The sequence below is a fragment of the Choloepus didactylus genome, chromosome 7 (genome assembly GCF_015220235.1).
Source record: "Choloepus didactylus isolate mChoDid1 chromosome 7, mChoDid1.pri, whole genome shotgun sequence".
NCBI lineage: Eukaryota > Metazoa > Chordata > Mammalia > Pilosa > Megalonychidae > Choloepus > Choloepus didactylus.
The window spans coordinates 84,911,037-84,931,635 of record NC_051313.1 but is presented as its reverse complement, the minus strand read 5'-3'; the positions used below and the strand labels follow the sequence as shown (position 1 = coordinate 84,931,635).

At 37.3% G+C, this 20,599-nt stretch overlaps 1 protein-coding gene across 4 annotated transcripts in view; it reads left to right on the top strand.

The window, feature by feature from the left end:
* Nucleotides 1-5,618, top strand: part of ADGRB3 (adhesion G protein-coupled receptor B3) — a 772,638-nt gene extending 767,020 nt beyond the window's left edge. For all 4 annotated transcript variants that reach the window (XM_037842636.1, XM_037842635.1, XM_037842634.1 and 1 more), the window contains one exon: nucleotides 2,740-5,618. In XM_037842636.1, the coding sequence (XP_037698564.1) occupies nucleotides 2,740-2,928 (189 nt within the window). In that variant the 3' untranslated portion in view covers nucleotides 2,929-5,618. The remainder of the gene's footprint in view (nucleotides 1-2,739) is intronic.
* Nucleotides 5,619-20,599: the final 14,981 nt, after the last annotated feature.

Here is a 20,599-nt window from a genome sequence, read left to right as displayed (position 1 = left end):
GGATAAAACCACTCTATGGATGTGATTCAGCAGAGTTCACATCAGTGAAACTTTTCATTTGACGACTGATGATCAAGGTCACCAAAGTGCCCCTAAGTGTTCAACAATTCCTCATTGCCTACAAAGTAAATTCCAAATTGAGTAGTGTAGCATTCAGGGCCTTTCACAATCTGGTTCCAGTTCACCATCCATCTATTTTTTTCTGTTATGTTTTTTCACTCCAACTAAAACAAAGTTGTTACTCTTCTCAGTTTTCTCATCTCCATGCTCTCTGGATTTTTACCTCCCTGCCTGTGCAGCTACTCGACCTCCAACCATACATTTCTCCTCATGGCCAAACCCATCCTTCTTTGCCAGTCCAATGTCACTTTTCTCAGAAAGGTATATGTTATTCCCACAAACAAGTCATCTATCCAACCTCTAAACTCCCATAGCACTTTTCCTGGATCATAGATAGATAGATAGAGATATGGAAGAGACAGCGATATATATATTGTATATGTTCCGTTAACTAGAAGTATCTTACATAGTAAGTATGATTACTATATAGTGAGTAATTATTAAATCCCAGGCACTATACAAGGTTACCCTACAATTTTTTATTTTTGCAACCCATAGGGTAAATATCGATTAACTCCTTTGCCCTGTAATACAAAACATATGCCTGCTTTGCAGATATTAAAGTTGAGTTTCAGAGTAATTAAGTAAATTGTTCAAGGCCATATTCATATGATGTGAAGGAATTAGGGTTCAGACTTGCAGGTATCAGGCTTTAAATCTGTGCTTTTTAGTGAACAATTCTGATTTCCATATTTAATTCAACACTTTGTCCCACCTGGTGTCTAATACAGTGTCCAGCACAAGGGAGCACATAAATAAATATTGGTAGAGGGAGGCATATAAGGAGAGAGGGAAGAATGCATGGAGAGAAAGAGCTAGCTCATGATATAAGACTACATAGTTCATAAGACTTTAGGATATTAGACTAAAGCAGAATTAATCTCTTGCACATTTCCTACAAGTTAACTTTTTGTTAAATCTTTACTATTAGCAATTTTTTCTTGAATGCCTCCTCATGATTAAAGCTAATATATGGTGAAAACATCTAATATAGCGAGAATTCTAGGAATTTAATATCAAGTTTGTGATAAGTATTTCTATATATTTTCTCTTTTATTTACCCATAGCTATGTTTACAAACTCATCTTGAGATTGTGTTTAATATACTGAGTAGGACCCAGAAAATAATTCAAGTGCCAGTTTTATGTTCTACCTGCTAAATGATTATAAACAGCTAAATGCCAGCTGGGGGTTTGGTGGGGAAGGGAACTTTCAACAAGTAGGCTTACTAAACCTAACATTCTAGCATGAAAAATGGTGATAGAATGTAATATTAGCCTTTTTAAACCATTTTATTAATCTGGAAGGATAAAAATCAAGAGCTAAGGGAAACTAAAAGGAAGTTTCAAAAGAAAAATCTGTTTTAAAGTTTGCTAGATTTTGTTGGGATAAAATAAAAAGTAGAAAAATTATTTAGAGAAAGGGAGCTAAATGGTCTCTTCTCGTGAATAGTAGTAAATCTTAGAGAATCTCTGAATTGAATTCAGAACCTGGACTAATGGAAAAATGGTAGTTTTCACTTGGCCTTTCCTCTTGCAAAAATAAATAAATTCAGCTTTAATCAATCCTTTCCATAATTTGGAACCAATCCGGTCACCCATTGGTTGTTTTAGTGCTAGATTGTTTTTTCTGAGAAGTTTTTAGTCATGATTTCATTCTCCTTCTTTGATGATACTCAGTTTAGTCTGTCCTGTTCAAATTCCTTCACTTTACAGAACTCAAAGCAAGACTGCTGCTAAATCTTAGCAAAATATCAGGCTATGGAAACCTCAAATGGAGTCTACTCATGAATTTATTTGCAAGATGGCAGATCCAGTGGGGTCATAAGTAGACAAATCTTAAATCTTAAGTAATAGTATGTAATGTGCTGTGAACCAAAATAAGGAATGACAGTTTGTGGATATTTTCAAGGATCTTTTTCAAAGACTCTTGTATTGCTGGATATGTATGACAAAAAAAAACAAAAAAAAAAAACAAAAAACCTGGGCTTTGAAGGGAAGAATGATTATTGCTAAATTAATGTGCCACTAAAATATACAGAAAATTTAGGGGAATATAAAGCATAAAAATACATCACCAAAGAAGGGAATAGAACAGTATTTTAACATTTCAAAAAAGATAATTATTGAGAAAAAATAGTGATCTAAAATTCTGTTTTATGAAATACTTCCAGTTTGGGGAACATTTTTCTTCTTTAATAACATCTTCCATTAAATATCCTCAAATTTTGTTTATCCTACCAAAAATTATGCCACAATATTTAAATTTTCTACATTTAATTTTAGCAGTGACTTATACTATCCTTCTCATCTGAACCTATAGCTATACTGACATTTAACATGATGCCCAAAACAAGACATCGTCTACTTTGATTTCCATAATATTAGTCTCTTTCTTTGAATCCTGGGAAAAATTAGGATAACTTAGTGAAGGTGTTCATAGATTGGTCAATGAAAGAAAACTAAATCATGACTATTTCCTGCAGATAGCCACAATTTCAAATCATCTCTGTAATCACATAAACTGGATTAAGCTTACAAACTTGTTCTCCCCCTGGAAACTTCAACAAGCAGCAATCCTAGTATTCGAATAAATGGCTCTCTTCTTTTTTCTCAATAGGAAAACCCAACACCAAACAAGAATCCATGGGACACTTTCAAAAACTCCAGTGAATACCAACATTACACCACAATCAATGTCTTAGATACAGAGGCAAAGGATGCTCTGGAACTAAGGCCAGCGGAGTGGGAGAAGTGTCTGAATTTGCCCCTGGATGTGCAAGAGGGTGACTTTCAAACAGAGGTCTAACAAAATCAAAAAGGATTGATGTGGAGACAAAATAATTTATTGCACTGACACTTAAGACTTGGGAAGCCTGACATCTCTATCTGGACAGTGTGACTATCCTATGTCAGGACCTTCATGTGCCAAACGTCAGTGGTGTTTTCATATGGTAACTTCTCACTAGTCAGACTAGTGAGACAGGACCAGGTGTACAGTTAGGACCATCCTGTGTTGTAAGTACCCGTGGAATGGATTTGTAAGGTAATCTTTATAGATAAACCTCAAGCAACGATTCATGTTGTAACCGCTTCATATGGTTTAGTTTTCAAAAACTTCACCATGAAGCACAATGTATATATTTATGCAGTTTTTAAAGTTTATAACAGTCTGTTTGGCCATTACTACACTTTTTACTTTATAATATAAAAGCAAAGTTTTTGTCATTAAATGAATGTTTGTTGAGCTACATTCTTCATTGCTTTAAATGCAATAAAGTAATAATCTCACTTTTATATGAATAATATATTTCACATCTTTATTATTGCAGTTTTCTCTAGAAAGCTCTGAGTAGCTTTCTCTGCTGCAGCTGTGTATAAAATATTTAAAATGTTGTATGGTGTAAATAAACTTTTGTCTACAGATCAGTGTTTTAGTGCATTTTATTTTGGATTTGTTGAACAGGAATTCACATATTTATAAAGTTTATTTTAATGCAGATACTGAAATGTATTCACGATTTTAATAGCATACCGATATTATTCCTTTGAAGCTAATGATTTCTCAAATGTAATAGTAGGTTTGTATAGCACTTCTGTATTTTCTACTCAAACACCCTTTGGAACAATGTACCATGTAAATGGGACTTGTCAGAAGTCTGCTGCCATCATATTCTTACATAAATATTATGTTTTTCTATCTTGTGACAAAAAAGGCAACTAGTAGAAAATAATGTTACCATACCAAAAAAAAAAAAAAAATACAAGGAAAATGTTTATTTTAAGTAATGAAGTTTGGTGCATGTTTCACAAAAGAAAGTTCTTCATAGCATACAAAAATTGAACTTATTCAGGCTCTTTTTAAATCTTAGATATATATTCTCTTGCATTAGGAAAGGGGGAGTTTGTATCTGGTTTGGAAAGTGGGAAGACTGAGGTTAGCAGACTGCACAAATGGTCCCTCGTGTTCTTTCTTGTCTTAAAACCACACTGGTGATGTCTCTCCCTCCTTCAGATCCTCATTAAAGGAAAGACAGTGGGAAGAGTTTCAGCAATTCCGTTGTCCTTTCGATGATTTAAGATTCTGTTTTAAGTCTGAATGCCATGAAGGGAGGGGGACAGAGAGACTAGAGTCTTCAAAGTTCCAACATTTATTTATATTAGCTTGTGGTTAAACCTGAGCTGCAAGGTCTTCTGCAGTCTGCCAGAAACTTAGGTGAGCTGACCCCTGCTCCCCACGACCTTGGGTGATGAGAGAGAAAAAGGTGCTTCAACACTCAAGTACACCACAAACTACAGCCTTAAAAGCCGCACAGCTCAGGCTTAACTCCTGTCAGATACTTGTAATGTTCTCAATGAAAAGATGTTAAAAGTATATTTTTCATGAGATTTGAAAAATAAAAGCAACATCATTATGCAAAAAAGTATAACATAACTAAAGACTGGTTTTTAAACAAAATAAACTATTGTTTATGTAATTTTAAAGCCTATTCAATTTATAAGATGATTTTCTGGTGATAGGAATATTTGGAAAATCTCTCTCACTCCCACTCTCATTCTGTGTATAAATTCATAATACTCAGCTCCAGCTCAGTAAGTTATAGCTGTGAATGCAGAGCATGTATGAAGTCACCCATTCCGATTGCAAAACTTTGATGGGAAAAAACCCACCCTAAGCATATGTTTAAAAGACATATAAATTCAATATGTTTTTTAAAAATATACATTCTATATATTAAATTAGTATTTCTTCTAAAATTGTTTAACACTCACTATCATAAAAAAAATCGTAAATTGTTTCACTTCCATTTTTCTTTAGTTCTGGTAACTATATATTAGGTTAATATATGGAAGCTAACCAAAAATTGCATATTTAAAAATGTCAGGAACAAGTTTTTGGTTAGTTAAAGAATGATGCCAAGTTGTAGTGGTGTTTTTTTGTTTGTTTTTTAATCTACAAGCAAAAAAATGAAAGATAAATATCAAGGAATCATAATTTTTGAGGAAGTCCTCTCCTAGTCCACTTCTTTTTAGTTTTCACTGCATATAAACACACCCCACGCTCTCTCCCCCTCCCTCTCCCTCTGTGTCTCTGCCAAGACTGAGTCTGGCTGTCTCCAGCCCTCCACAGTTCCCTCCCAGCCCACGTGCTCATGATCTGCTCTTAGTCTGGAAGTCCTTCCCCTCCCCCATGTCCAAATTTTCCTTAAGTTTCAAGGTTCATCTCATATTTCATCTTCACAAACTCTTTCATAATTCCCCAATTATGAAAATTGTACCTCTCTTAGGATCTTTTAAAAATCTTCTATCTTGTTATTTATACACATTTCTGATATCCTCTGGTGGACTGTAAGTGCCTGGAGGGCAGGATTCATGTCTGCTTGGTTTTTGTATTTCTTAAGAGTTCTAGCACAATAATGTTAACACAATAAATGTATTCATGGAATTTATTTTAGTATTGTTGGCAATCTTCCATATAAAGTCACACACTCAAAAGTGTTTACTGAACAACTGTTTTGTGTTTATTGCTGTTAGACAGTCAGGGAACTGGAGGCTCTCTGTTTTAGGTAACTCACAATCTACTGAGGATATAAGACATACATGTGGAATAATTAAATGATAATATTATTTAAATATAAATAAACCTTTGGTATTTTATTATCCTGTACTAGCTCTTTTTGTCCCTAAGACTACCACATGAGGCAGTAATTAATTATCCTAAAGGAATGGAGGCTCAGAAGAGGTTATATGACCTACCTAAGAACATCACAAATAAGTGATAGGCTGATATTAGGGCCTGGGTTTTATGACTTCTGTGGGACCACTACCGTGATACCATGTGTTTCTACATGTTCCTTCTAGATTATTAAAGCCTCCAAATCAAATAATGACAAGTTCCATGGAGAACTTCCCAGGCTGGGAGTAGAGCCATAGACTTGAACACATGCATCAGCTGTCATGGGGGTGGTCGGTCCTGTAGCTGATTGTAGCAGAAAGTATGGCCAATCCAAATTAACAGGTGATTTTAAATAGATTTGGTTCTGTAGTTCATGTGTGGTTCTATTTGTACCTGCTTTACTTTTCAGATTAAGTTTTAAAATGTAGTTAATATGTTACTAGTTTTGTTATTACCTGAACACACACTAAAGGAGATGAAAGAGAAACGCCAACCTGAATTTTCATATTGGTTTCAGACACTGTGTAAAGTACAAACATACAGACACAATAAAAGGTGTCACAGTCAACAAAACTCTGCTTCAGAAAGTTTAGTTGTAGATTTTGAATCATCCTCAGTTTCTTAGAGAAACTTCATTAGGGTTTGGTTTTCCAGAGTTATCTAAATAAAAAACAATTGATTAAACTCTACAACTTTGTAGTACTTCATTGAAGAAAACTTGGGTGTCTGCATGTCACTACCCAAAGTTTTGCACAGTGCAAAATCATCTTGCCCTCTGGGACACTGAGTAATCAAATTTGTAACTAGGTTAGAACAGCAGAAAAGGAGATTTAAGAGCCGAGAACCACAGAATGTTAGAGATGGTAGAAACCCTAGCAATAATGAGATGATTGTTTTCAGGTGTCAAGTAAAAGCAAATCCAGACCTGAGGTAAGGAAAGACGATATTTGAAGACTACTGCAATAGGGAGAACACTTGGACCATTCAATCTATAACATATCAAGATCAGGGCAGAAGGGATTTTCTTTTATAGGATGGAGTAAAAAAAGACTAGGAAGAACCAGGTTTAGAATGAGTGGGGTGAGCAGAATGTCATGATCAGGCCATTCTTGGCAGGGCACATTAAGGGGAGTTTGTTTGGCATTACTCAAGGGTTGGGCCGAAGCTCAGGGGCCTGAGGGGAAAAGAGGGAAGCCTGATTGAAATTTGGTCCAAATTGGTCAATGGGGACATACAGTTCAGTTAATAAAATTATGAGACTTTATGGAATTTGGAGAATCTGGACCTGGTCTTATCCTAGGTAAACAAGGGGTTCCTCGAGTGTGAGTCTTACCTAAGTCATATGAAGAGTGCTTCTTTGCAATAAGCCATTTCCTGGAACATAAAAGGGTGGGGGTATATCCAGGAACACAGGGCCCAGGTAAAGTTCAGCATTGTCACAGGTAAAGAAATTCGAGAATTTTCAAAAATCGCCTATGTTCAGCTGATGTGATTAGAGAAAGGCTTTTCTCATACTAAACAAATAGTCATGGTTTTTTAAGCAGAAATCATTCCAAAGTGGAAAAATGGTAATTATTACAAGCTAAGTGAGAATACCTAATTTTTCTTTAATTCTGAGTTTACCAAACATCTTCTGATTTGACTCCCTGCTTGTACCTTTATGCCGTACAATTGCTGGTATTTAGATGCTGGTTCAGAAATGTTTATCTTCTAAATTATAAAAAATTGCACTTTGGTTCATAAATCAGTCCCTAAATGTCATTAACACAAATCAGTGTCCACAGACCTGACCCCAGGTATATTAATAAGTTAATAAGACCCTTCCATGAGCTTAATCCACTAAAGTGCAGTCACCTCAGAGCACCCAATTGGAAAGATCTCTCAATTCTTACCCTTACGTAAAGATAATTCATTGTAAAAATGAGTCTTAAAGTAGCAAACCACCTATGTAAATGAGAGCCATAAAAGCCTATTGAGTTGTATACCTCCCTCCTCACAAAAAAACAAAAACTTCCAGGAAGAGGGGTCAGCTTGCCTTTAATAAATGATTTTCAGCAAGAGAAGAATCACAAAGATTAGAATAGATGGTCAGCATTTCAATTCCCATTCTTTTGTTTTCCCCAGCTCATAGTTTATGTCAACTCTTCTGATGAATGCCTAGCATTATCTAGCTTCCTCTCTCTCTCTTATTATCTCTCTCAAATCTAGAATTCTACTTCTAAAATTCAAAAAGCATATTACATATAAACCAAAATATAACTTTATTTAGTATTATGTTGTGTTTTATTCTGAAACAGACTTGAGGTGGGTTATAAAGATATATACATAATTCATGCATTCAACAAGTATTTATTTGGAACCAGCTGTAGTCCAGGTATTATGTAAGGATCTGGTGATACAACAGTGAAAAAGAGACAGTCTTTTTCAAGGGACATAGCATTTTGGGAACACACCAGACTGACAATTATAATAACTTCATATATTTCTGTGGAAAAGAAAAATGGTATGCTAGGGGAACACTTAGAAAAGGCACTAATATGTAACTTAAAAATAGGGGGAAGAACAAACTAGGTGACAAAGAGGCTAACTTAGCAGCTAAAATGTAGGTCCGAAGGTCCTCAACTTGCGTTCCAGAGCTGTGCCACATGATGGCTTTGAGCATCCTAGCAACCAATGCAAACATAAAAACTACAATTGGTTACGTCGTTCACAGCGTCCTTAAGATAAAATCAAACATTTCCTCCACAGAAGCAGAAAACCAAGAAATGCCTCCCATGAGCCCTTGTGCTTCATTACATGATAAATTTTTTATCAACAGCAACCTTATAAATTCCATGAGTTTTACAGAGATAAATCTAAGGTCTCTTCTTGAAAGTAGGTGTAAGTGCATTCAATAAAAGCAGTTTTTCACAAGGTGAAAATAATTTGGTTCACATACAAAGCTCTCCCATTATCTGACCTTTTTTTTCAACAGAAAAAAAGTAGAACATCCATTCTACTTCGGGAATTCACCCACAGAAATGATTTCTTACAACCAAGTTTTGGTAATCATTCTAAGCTCTTTTGGGGTGCTGATGAATACTTTGTGTATAAATATTCATTTAATCCTCAAAATAGACCTATGAGGCAAGTTCTATTATTATTTTCATTTCACAAATAAAGAAACTAGGAAACATAATTTCTCCAGTGTCACACAAGGTAATAAATGGCAGAGCCAGAATTCAACCTCATAGTTTACCCTCAATGTACTAAATTAGTTAAGTTGGATTTTAAATTTCGGTCTGGGTGGAGGTCAGGTATAACACAATGGGAAACCAAGGCCAAAAGCATGCAAAAAGATAGTTTGTTACTCACGGATCCCAGAGACAGATGGATGTCACGGGGAATGGAAGGGAAGTGCCATCAGCTAAGGAGGCTCAACCAGCAGGTGGGGAGCACACAGGCAGAGTAAGAGGGACCCATAGACTTGTGCCTTTATTGTGGTCCTGAGGTAGTCAACTATTGGTTAGTTTAAAGCAAACACACTGGGGGTCTGTGGGTGGTGCAGATGGTTAATTTATCATTTAGGACCAGCTGTGGGTTTTGGGTGAGGTGTGAGGGTGTGTGGGTGGTAGCCACAGGGGTGGGTTTAGGCTATGGGGGAGTTTATGCCCCAGGGCTGGAAAGCTGTTTATTAACTCTATCAAAGGTCAGAATTAAGGCAAGTGGCCTAGCCAAAATAAGATGAATGCCAAGGCAGCAACCATTTATGATGCAAAAATTTGCACTGAGTCACAACACTCAATGTCTAAATTCACAATCATTCTGCTGAAAATTGAATAATTTTTAGGCAGTAGGAAGTGCAAGATTATTCACTAGCAAGTACTTGGGATGAAATAAGGGCAGGTTTGTGGGCTTTACTGTCTGCAGAATCAAGCAAAGATACATGGGTAACTAGAAGTCTATCCTCCTCCCTACAGGAAGATGCTAAGGAAGAACACTTCAAGAACTTCAGAACACAAATTTGAGTTTGGCTCAACACAAGGGCACATGAGAAACTGAGAACCCAAAGTTGAAATGATGATGTTGAAAAGATTTGCTTAGAGAATATTATCATCAGTTTATTAAAGCATGTTCTTGTTTATAAAAGAATCCTTATTAAATTCAGTATTCATAGAACATCTAACTATAAGTGACTTAATTTTCCAGTGAACGTTATAGAATAAACTGGCTGCAAAATACAATCCAAGTTAACTAATGAGTATTAATTAGTCAATTAGATATTTACTAAAAATGGCAATCAGGGTTTTGAAATGGTGAATTTTAAGTCATGCTTGCAGGTAATGATTACAATGAAGGACCAAATATCTTTCATTGCCATATTACTTCATGACCAAAAATTAATGTTGTAAGGCGGGAGGAGTATGCCCTAGGAGACTACTTATCTCTTTTTCTTCTGTAAATTGGAGGGGAGGGGGGAGAGATGACAGTAACACATCCAGTTAATGAAGAAGTAGTACCAAGTGACTGACATGAAGAGGATCTAGGACACAGCTCAGTATTGTCCCACTGTGAGTTATCTGACTTTTGGGGGGAACATCACTTGATCCCTGACTCTCAAGGTAGAGTTAAGACAGGGGTTATGCACAAGCATCATTAGCTAGTGAATCATATAAAGTTTATATTCCTTAACTTGAGTTACTAAGCAAAAGGTAAATAAAAGCTGCAGATATTCTCAGTTGTTTTTTTTCCCCTCTCATAGAATTCCCATCAAGGTGAAAAAGAGCTACAGGTCAAAGGAGGATGAGCTGCATGCCCAGAGCTCAGTAGCATTTCAAGTCAAATATTGGCCCTAGAAGCCCAGACTTGTTATTTGTTCCCTCAAGGAAACTGCCAGACATTTTTGTTATTTATTTTTTTGTTTATTTAGCCATGCATTTTTGATTAAATTTCTCTGAATTAATAGTTCTAATTTTGGAAGAAGTAGCAAGTTGTCCTAAAATTAATAAACAAACAAAAAGGGAAGAAGGAATTTACCTATTGCCAATAGTTTTCTTAAACATTAGACCCATGCAGGTCTAATATTACTTCTGAGGATATTAATGTCAGACTTGCCAGGTATATTTACAGATAAAGTTTTCTATCTTCTTTATACTTTTGGTTCTTTTCAAAAGTTTCTAATGCCACCTTTTGTTCAAACATGGTCTTCTTGATTTCCTTTAGTTCTATGTCCATGTTTTCCTTTAGTTCGAACTTATTTAGGAGGGTTGACTGAATATTTTTGATTATCTGTTCCAATATCTATGTTTCCTATGTTGTTTTGTTTCTTTGTGAGGGCCTCCTCATGTTTTTGTTGGTTTGTTTGTTGTATGCCATGTGATCTTTTGCTGAAGTCTGGACATTTGATTATTTTGATCTGGTAATGGAAAATCAGGTTCTCCCTCTTACCTGAGGTTTAGTGTAGATTGGCTATGATTTGAGGCCGCCTTCCACTCTTGGCCCAGTTTATACCAAATCTATAGAACAGCCCGTGGTTAGCAGTAGGTGAAGAGACCTCTGGTCTCTCTGAGCCTGCGTCTTGCCTTGGGCTGCAAAGTAAAAAGAATCCCCCAGTATGTACCAACGTTTCCCCTCTGAGAAAAGAGTTCCTCTCCCCGGCTTCTCCTCCCGGGGCCTGGAGCTGCTTTATTGTTTTTATCAGTTTTTTCCAACCAACAATTGCAATCAGCCAGGCTCTGCTCCCAGTGCTCCGGTCTGCCTTCTCTCTCCAGCTTTCAGCACTGCGACTGCGGTCCTGCAGTTCAGCTTCCGCTTTCTCTGCCGCTTTTCTGACCCGTTAACTTCCGGGTTAGGGGACACAGCTCCATGCCCTGCCTTGCACGGACCCAGCTGGGGTCGATAGACAAAGACACCCAGTATTTAACTTTGCACCAGTAATCAGGCCCCCGGGACCTGGACTGGAGATGCGTGGAGGAGCAAACAGCGCTGTTGTACGTGGGGCCTCCAGGACTTGCACTCGAATGCGCCGGGCTGTGCAGCCACGCTGTGCGGTGGTCAAGCCTCGGGGACCCGCGCTGGAAACGCACCCTGGCCTCCCGCTCGCCACTGGAAGTCACCGGGGCCCCAGAGGACCCACTCAGAAGGCTCAAAGGACAGCCAGGCCACCACGGAGAGTCGCACAATCTGCCATGGGGATCCAAGAGTGAGGGAGGGGTCCGAACTGGTAAGTTTGTCCCTACTCAGCGGTCCTTGAGTTGTTCTTTAGCCTTGGTCGTCAGACTTTTGAGATGGTTAATTCTGCCCTTTTTATTGCTGTTTCTAAGGGGGAACGGTCACCACCAGTATGTCTTAATCGCCATCTTGATGACATCTTTCCTCTGTATCATACATATTTTTGATACATGGCTGGCAATCCAGTAATAGTTATGGAAACAAACTAATTTGAATGGCCTTACTGTATTTCTACGCAAACTCTGACCATCTGATGCCTTTAATAAGAACAGCTAAGGACATGCCAGGTGGTTCTCATGACTGAACCTGAGTAGGGGAATGGCCCAGGGCTTTCACATGGCTACTCTTTGCTGATCTTCCCTTAATGGGAGCAGAGGGAAACCAAACAATGGAAGCAACTGGAAGGGCCCTTCTCCCATTGTCTGATTTTCCCAGGTACCCAAGGATCAAAAAAGCGGAATAAAGAATGACATACATTCATGGCAGTGCTGTCTTCTCCTCCTTCAGAATCTAACTCTCTCATCGCCTCAGCAGACAGATTTGACTGCCATACTTTCATAAGAACAGGGATGGTCCCACAGATGACTCTGAGAAAATAGCCTCCACCATGGAGCTACTCTGCCTGGGACGTCTCTTTGCCTTTGTGGATTGTAGCCAGCACTGAGGCAACTATCTATTTCCTTTCATTGCTAGAATTCCTTAGACCCATCCACCAGGCAGATAAGCCTTATCAAATGGCCCATCTGATAGGAGACTTTGGAGAAAGCAGTTTACACAATCGCACTCTGGGTCATTGAGAAGATGGTTACAACTGAACCCTCTCTTCTTCTTGGAGAGGTGCAAGTATAAAGCATGCCACTTACCATGCTTTGAATTGAGGCTCTCCAATTACTCTCATTTTCCCCTGATTTTACTGACCTGTGTACTTATTTGTAGGGCAGCTCGTTTTCTAGGCTGCACTAAAAAGAGAAAACACAAGGATGCATATGAAACTGTACTGGGCTGTTTGACTCAGATGGAGTGGTGCTTGTGGATGAAGCATCAGCCTCAAGCATGGGCCAGGCTCTTTTCTCTTGCCACAGAAAAACAGGGAAGGAGAGGCCAAAACAAACCTCTCTCCCTGCCAAATCTGGCAGTGAATTAGAGAGCACTTCATAGAAACCCATTCTGTGGCCTCCTGAACAGGGACCAGGCATTTGTCATCAGCACAGTTTCTTTGCTTGAGCAGCAGATAATTTATCTGATGAAAAAATTTCATTAGGTTATTAAAAATACTTGAATTATGAGTAGGGTTGTTGCCTTTTATTTTTTATTTTTTTCAAGGTTTCAAAAAGGCATCTTATCCTAGAGAGTGTTTTGTGTATTAAAAACAAAAAGGTAATTCTATGAGATAAGTGTTATTATGTATTAGCCAAGAAATTGTTAATAGCCACATTATATACAGGTTTCTAAGGAACCCAAGCGGAGACTGTCTGCCTGAGTGTTTACCCGACATGTTTTCTGGGCCAGTTCAGAGCTGAGGTTGCACATCTTTCTGCTGACATCAACATTACGACAACCATGTGTTTATATAGTAGGATGCTAGCCCTTGTCCACAATTTCAAATGCTTCACTTCACCACAGCTGTGCAGAGACCTTCCTGACCCTATTTTAATTAGTATAATTAACATCCAAAATTATAATTCTAGCATGGTATGTTTTTCAGAATTTATCACTTGATGCTCAAAGAGAAAATCTCTCAAAATTACTTCATCATTGGAAGAAATCATTCTGATTTGACTTTGCTTCCTTTGACTAGGCAGTCAAGAAGAGTTAGTTGGTATTCACAGGGACCTACATAACTTTATCTCATATTCCTGCAAAAATATATATGTTTACATGTCTTCTGGTTAAGCAGAGGCCGACCCAGAAATATTTGATATGTTGAGAGTGAAGGAAATTGAACAATGCATTCTACTTCTTGCTCATAGCTACATATGCTGAAATAAATATCATTCAAAAATGGCTCCCCTTCTCCTAAGCATGAAGTTATGTTTACATAAGTGTATGAATTTCAAATTTCTACATATCACAAGTTTTTTGGCTGTTAATTTTTTTTGTAAGTCACAGGTGGAAAAGAAGGTTTCAAAAAATATGAAGAATAAAAATTAGTTTACCACTCTGCCTGGTGATCAGTCTTTTCTCTTTCAGCAACATATGGATTAAAAACATGATCGTTATTTTTAGGAGATATTGGATGAAAAGGAAGAGAGACAAAAAGCAGCAGAGGGAGGGATGAAGGAAGAGAGAATGAAAATGAGAAAGACTTGACAGCTAAATTGAGAGAAATATAGAAGGCATGCAGAATATGATCTGGGGACAAGAAAACAAATGTGTGCATCTCTACTAGCCAAAAGCATGAAAGACTCGTGGGGATTACATAGCATTAGCCTTTGGTGAACACTGTGTAAAAAGAAAGGCCAAGAGGCATTGGAAATGCGGTGAATGCCAAGGCATGGCAGACCATTGAAAGAGGAAGAAAAGCAGACAGGTGATGGAGATGCAAGCAGAGGTACTAACAGAGTTATTCAGCTATAAGGTACTTTGTGTAAAGGCTGGTTTCCAGTGGTTTTCCAGCTGTGTGCCAGTTGTTGCTATCAATAATGAATAAGATTTCTTAATTTCTTTCTATTACACATTTTTCACCTGTGTGTCTATGGAAGATTGGTCCTCTAGTAGATAGTATAAAATCATTGGGGAAACATATTTATGGTACCATAGAAATATTGTGAATATCTTGAGAAACTAACTCTGTTTTTCAGTCTGCTTGAATTCCATTTTTATATTTTGCCAAATGCTAATCAAGATTAAGAATAGGATTTTTACCTTATAGCGTTCATTCAGCCTGAACTCTTGACTTGTTATAAAAGCAAGCACTCTATTCCCAGCAGTCCAAAGGAACAGTTGTTCTGATTTCTTATGTGTAAGAGATGAAAAGAATCCTTTGGACAAGAAAATATGTGGCTGAGGGGAAAGAGGAAGAATAAGAATAGGGAAAATGGGATGGGGCATTTGTTCTTGGACATAATTATTTCTAGTTATGTAGGAAGTAGGACAGTAAAAGAGGGCTATTAATGAATAACTACTACCTAAAGGACAGTGTTTTGAATCTGATGATCTTTCAATGTCTCTGCTAACTTAAAGAGCAGGATTTTGATGAAGGATTTCAACCTAAAAAATTTATAAACTCCATGATTAGTCATATTAGCAAAGTATATAAAGATAATATTGGGGAAATGTATGTCAATAAAGAAGCGAACTGATTCTGTATTCCACAGCAGTTTCTGGAACATAAATCCTCTCCATGGAATGCCATCTCTTTATCAGCCCCTTGTTTGTAAGTGACATAAAAGTGTCCCAAGCTTCTGTTTTGAGAGAAGTTCATGATGCATGCTTCATTTGCTATTTGGCAGGACTTTTGAAACTTTACAGCATTCCTTTTTTCTTTTAGTCAATTTTTGTTTTTAATGAAAGTGAAACAATGAATGCTTCCAAACTCTACTAAAAGGAAAGAGAAAAAAGTTAGCTGTTTGTGGCCATCATTGCATACCATCCCGTTACAGGATACAGCACAGAGTCCATTGCTGCTTTGGTAACACTACCTGGTAACATTACCTGATAGGAGATGCCATATGAAAATGCTTTCTTTCTCCAGGGAGACTAAGAGGATATTACAATTTATGTTAAGATTGACCTGGCCCATTATAAATACCCACTAGCAATTAGCAACAACGATTTACTCCTTTTTTTCTGAGAATAAAGAAAATGTTATCTTTTCTGAATAGGATAACTAAAGCAAGTAAGAACTAAGGTAATAAGAGAAAATGTATTTGCTTTGGGGATTATGCTGCAGATCACCTGGTGAAACTGAAGATGTGGATGATGTTTTCCTAATACAAGAGAAAAAATAACTCATAGGCAAGGTATATGGGCCAGATTTCATGTTCCTAGTGTATGCTGCTTAAAATAAAAATAAAAAAGAACTCAGTAATTAAAAATAGATAATCGGCTAATAGAATCATTTCTTGATGTAATCAGAAAAATTAAAAGGCCAGCTTGAGACATCAGTGAGGAAGAATTTGAAGAGAAAGCAAGCCACATATCTCTAATATTGGTTGGTGACAGGGTGCAAAACAACCCTTGTCAGGTATGGTCATTTACTCTGCTTTATCCATAAAAAGCCTTTTCTCTTCCTGATTCTAAGTTGAATCTGGATTCTCAAATCAGTTTTCCTAATACAAAGTGGTAGTGTTCACATTAAGTGATTATTATTTTTTCTGTCTAAAGTCAACTCCTGGTGAGCTGAGCCCTGTTTAACCTTGCTTTCTCCTCTTCCAAAGAGTAGTGAGATTCAGCAGGTACCTAGCTGCAATCCTCAAACCTTGCTGACCCAGAGCCTCACCTTGACTACCATACCAACTTTGGGACATTCTAGAAAAGCTTCTCTGGGTAGATAGGTAGATACATAGATATAAATAGAGATAAAGATAGAGATAGAGATCTATAGATATAATGTACTATTTATGAGATTTATTATAGAAATTGGCTGATATGACAGTGGGGACAGGCGAGTTCAAATTCCAGAGGGCAGGCTACAAGCCAGGAACTCTGATGAATTCCCCAAGAGAAACTGGCTGGCTGAAGTAGTGATGGAAAGTCTTCCTTCTAACTGCTGAAATCATCAGTTCTCCCTTTAAGGCTTTCAACTGATTGGATGAGACTTCTCTCATTGCTGAAGGCAATCTTCCTAGTTGATTGTGGATGTAATCAGCCATAGATGCAATCAATTTACTGATGATTTAAATCCATGAAATAGCCTCACAGTACCAATTAGCCAGTATTTGCTTGATCAAACAACTGAACGCTATAACCTGGCCATCATTGTGTTCATCATTGTGTGATGAACTTAACCATCACACAATCTAATATTAAAAATTATTGAAATAGCTTCAACATCTCTCCTTCCATGTTAAAAAAAAAAAAAGAAAAAACACCTCTTTTTCTGCAGACTTATACCTTTTATACCTTTGTGGAACACTTTGAAAGATTTTTGGAAAATAAATTTTTCCTTACCCTACATTATGTTTTAACTTTACTTAGAAGAGATGTATTTGGGTTCTTCAAAGTATTAAAATAGAGTACAACTTGTATTCAGATACTCTGCCTATATGTTACTATCAAAGACACTGAGTGTTACAAAGCAATTTACTTCTTGTTGGGGAATTATAATTAAAAACGAAATCTCCTGCCAACTCAGAAAAACCTCTCCACAAAGGAAGAAGAGAAAGAAAACAGTTTTATTAATGAATCAGCATTAAACCAGAATGTGATGTATCAGAGTCAAACACTGAAGAAATTGTAATACAGAAATTTCTCGCTTTTTATGTAGCTAAGCTGATACAACCCATTCCATGCATGTTCTTAAGATAAACAATTACTAATTTCTTAAATCTGTAGAGTGGATGTAGGTTTGCAGTTTGGAGTCAAGCACCACTGGAAGTTATGCTCTTCTGCCCTCTTGCAACTGGAAGGTCGACTCTATCTTCCTAAGCTATTACATTTCAAATAAATGCCTCCCAGGTCCTTGAGGAAACAATTCTTAAGTTGTGAAATTTGCAAGAGGCTTTTTAAATAGAAACCTTTAAAAAGATTTACATACATTTCAAAGAGATAGAAAAAGAACTTATAATTACAAGTATTCTAAAGTAAAAGTTGAAAGATAAGGTGGTGGGGGGACCACTTCCCTTATTTTCAAAAGGGAGAAGTAAGCCTCTCTTGATTTATATTTACTGTTGCTGACAGGGTGGCACAGGAATGAGACACAGACACAAAGTTAAGAATTAAGGGAGCAGGGGGCCCACGGCATCTCGTGCTAAGTGGACAATAATGCACCTTTTCTCCAGTTATTTATTTCAGATCAGGGAGTATATGCTAAATGTCCTCAGGATCGGGAGAGCCCACCAGATACCTATGTTTACATCCTGTTGCATATCAGAAGGAACAATCTAGGTTTAGGACAATAGTAAACATTGTCGTCATAGTCACAAGACACATATCTTTACAGGGCGGGCCCACAGGGCAGGGCATTCCATGCAGGCCTGAGGTTTAGCGTTCTAAGCCACCACCCTAGATATGCCTCAGGCAACATGGAAGACTCAGTTTCCCACAGTTTACCCCTACATTCTCTAGCAGAACATTAAGGAGGATGTGCCCACCACAAAACTTAGCCTTCATTTGGCATCTTCCTTTTCATCAAATGGTTGACATTAGGGCTTGATAGAGATGGTTTCATCACTGTTTTATGATCAGTGTAGTCCCAACTTTACTTTTCCAATTTCTGAAAGAAAATAAATATTTTAATTAAAAACTCAAAATTATAGAAGTGCAAATTATCCTACAACAAAAACTTTCCATAGCATGTATCCCACTTTCTACCTTCAAATACTCAAGTATTTGAAAAAAATAAAATAAGAAAGAAAACATGCTGACAAGCAAACTGATTCTAGATTATCATGTTCTGAAGAAGGAAAGATGTTTAGGAAAACAAAGGATAATTAAAGGTAAAACAGTTGATGGCAACTTGATTCAAATTTCTGCTTCTCTTTGGCCTTGGAACTGGCACATGCCTGTGTTTTGGGTGTTGGATCTATATGAAGCACAGCCAAATAGAATTCCTGGACTTACGGGTGCCAGGAGTGACATGGACCTGTGTCATGATTCTGCCCAATTCACAACCATTTTGGGGCTTATTTATAATCAAAAAGTCCACCTATGCCTGAGGAGCTTAGAGTACCATTCCTTTTTTACAGTACCACTTCATTGTACAGAGTCAAGATGTGCACAGATTTCTCGGGATGGAAGGAGGGATGCTGCAGGGTTGTGCAGAGGGGCCACCTGTCCCCCAGGTATCCTATACCACAGTGGTTCTCAAACTGTTCTTGGGCTCAAAATACATTTTACTCTTAAAAGTTATTGAAAATTTTGGTTTTGCTTATTAAATTATTTTAAATATAGATATTAGAAATTTAAAATGATAGTTTAAAAATATTTGTTAATTTATTTTAAAATAACAATAGCAGACCTGTTACCTATTAACATAAAAACTGTATTTTTAGGAACAAAAATAACCAATTTTCTAAAACAGAAAAAATATTCAGTGATAGATTCTCTTATCTGCTTCTCTGTTCAATGCATTGTGATTTGCTGGTTTGGTGAAGTATGTAAAGCAAATCTTGCCTCACACAGGTAAGTGATTAGAATAGGGAGGAGTCTTTTAATAGCCTTTTAAGATAATGTGGCAGTTTGGATTTATTATGTCCCCCAGAAAAGCCATATTCTTTAATGCAATCTTGTGGGGGCAGACTGATTAGTCTGCTGATTAGGGTAGAACCTCTGATGGAATTATTTCCATGGAGGTGTGGACCCCCCCATTCAGAGTGGTCTTGATTAAATCACTGGACTGTTTAAGAAGTCTCCAGAGCTGACCCAGATGCTTGCTGATGCTTGAAGATGCAGACAGAAGAACATTTGGAGATGCTAAGCCAAGAGATGAAGGCCAAGTTTGCCCCAGAGTAGCTAAGAGAGGACCCCCAGATTCTTAGAGAGAAACATCCCGGGAGAAAAAAGCAAGGACGCACAGGAGCTGAGAGACAGGAGCGAAGACTGAAGCTCAGAGACATTTTGGAGAACACCATTTTGAAATACAACCTGGGATCAAAGGACCAGCAGATACAGCCACGTGCCTTCCCACCTGACAGAGGTGTTTCAGACGCCATTGGACTTCCTTCAGTGAAGGTATCCTCTTGTTGATGCCTTAGTATGGACACTTATGGCCTAGAATGGTAAATTTGAATGCAATAAATCCCCTCTATAAAAGCTAATCCATTTCTGATGTTTTGCATAACGGTAGCTCTAGCAAACCAGAACAGATAATTTTGAATATTTCTCTTTGAGTCTACACTAAAACTCAGCAACTAAACCTTCTTAAAAGTTAGTTGCAATGTGGAATCTGAAACTATATAAATAAGCCTTTCATACTCTGTTACATGAAAATCCATTGGTCTATCTTGTACTATGAATGGATCTTATACCCTGCATAATTTTGTAATATCATGAATTGGGCATTTGGAAAATATTGGTTGAGTTTTGTGGATCTTCCAAATGTTAAAACATCTCATTTATCTAATGTAAAAAAAATACATTCATTAATATCACTACTAATCTCATTAATAAAGTACTTAAATATTGGGAAGCTGTCAAGCTCATGATGGTAGGTACTGTACAAGTTATCCAAAATTGTAATGTTCATTTGAAAGCATGAATTTTATCATTGACAACAAACACTGCTTGTTGGTTTCCTTGAAGTATCAGGCTCACTTGGTTCACCTTTAAGAAAATGCCCAAGTGGAATATTTGCTTGCAATTCATTCATTCAAGTAAATACATTGCTACATGAAAAAAGTAGCTAGTTCTGCTTGAAATTCAGTTACGTAGTGTTTATTTAGGGGGACAGCCATAGTACATACTTCCAGAGGCAGCAGAAGTGCTTCATGCA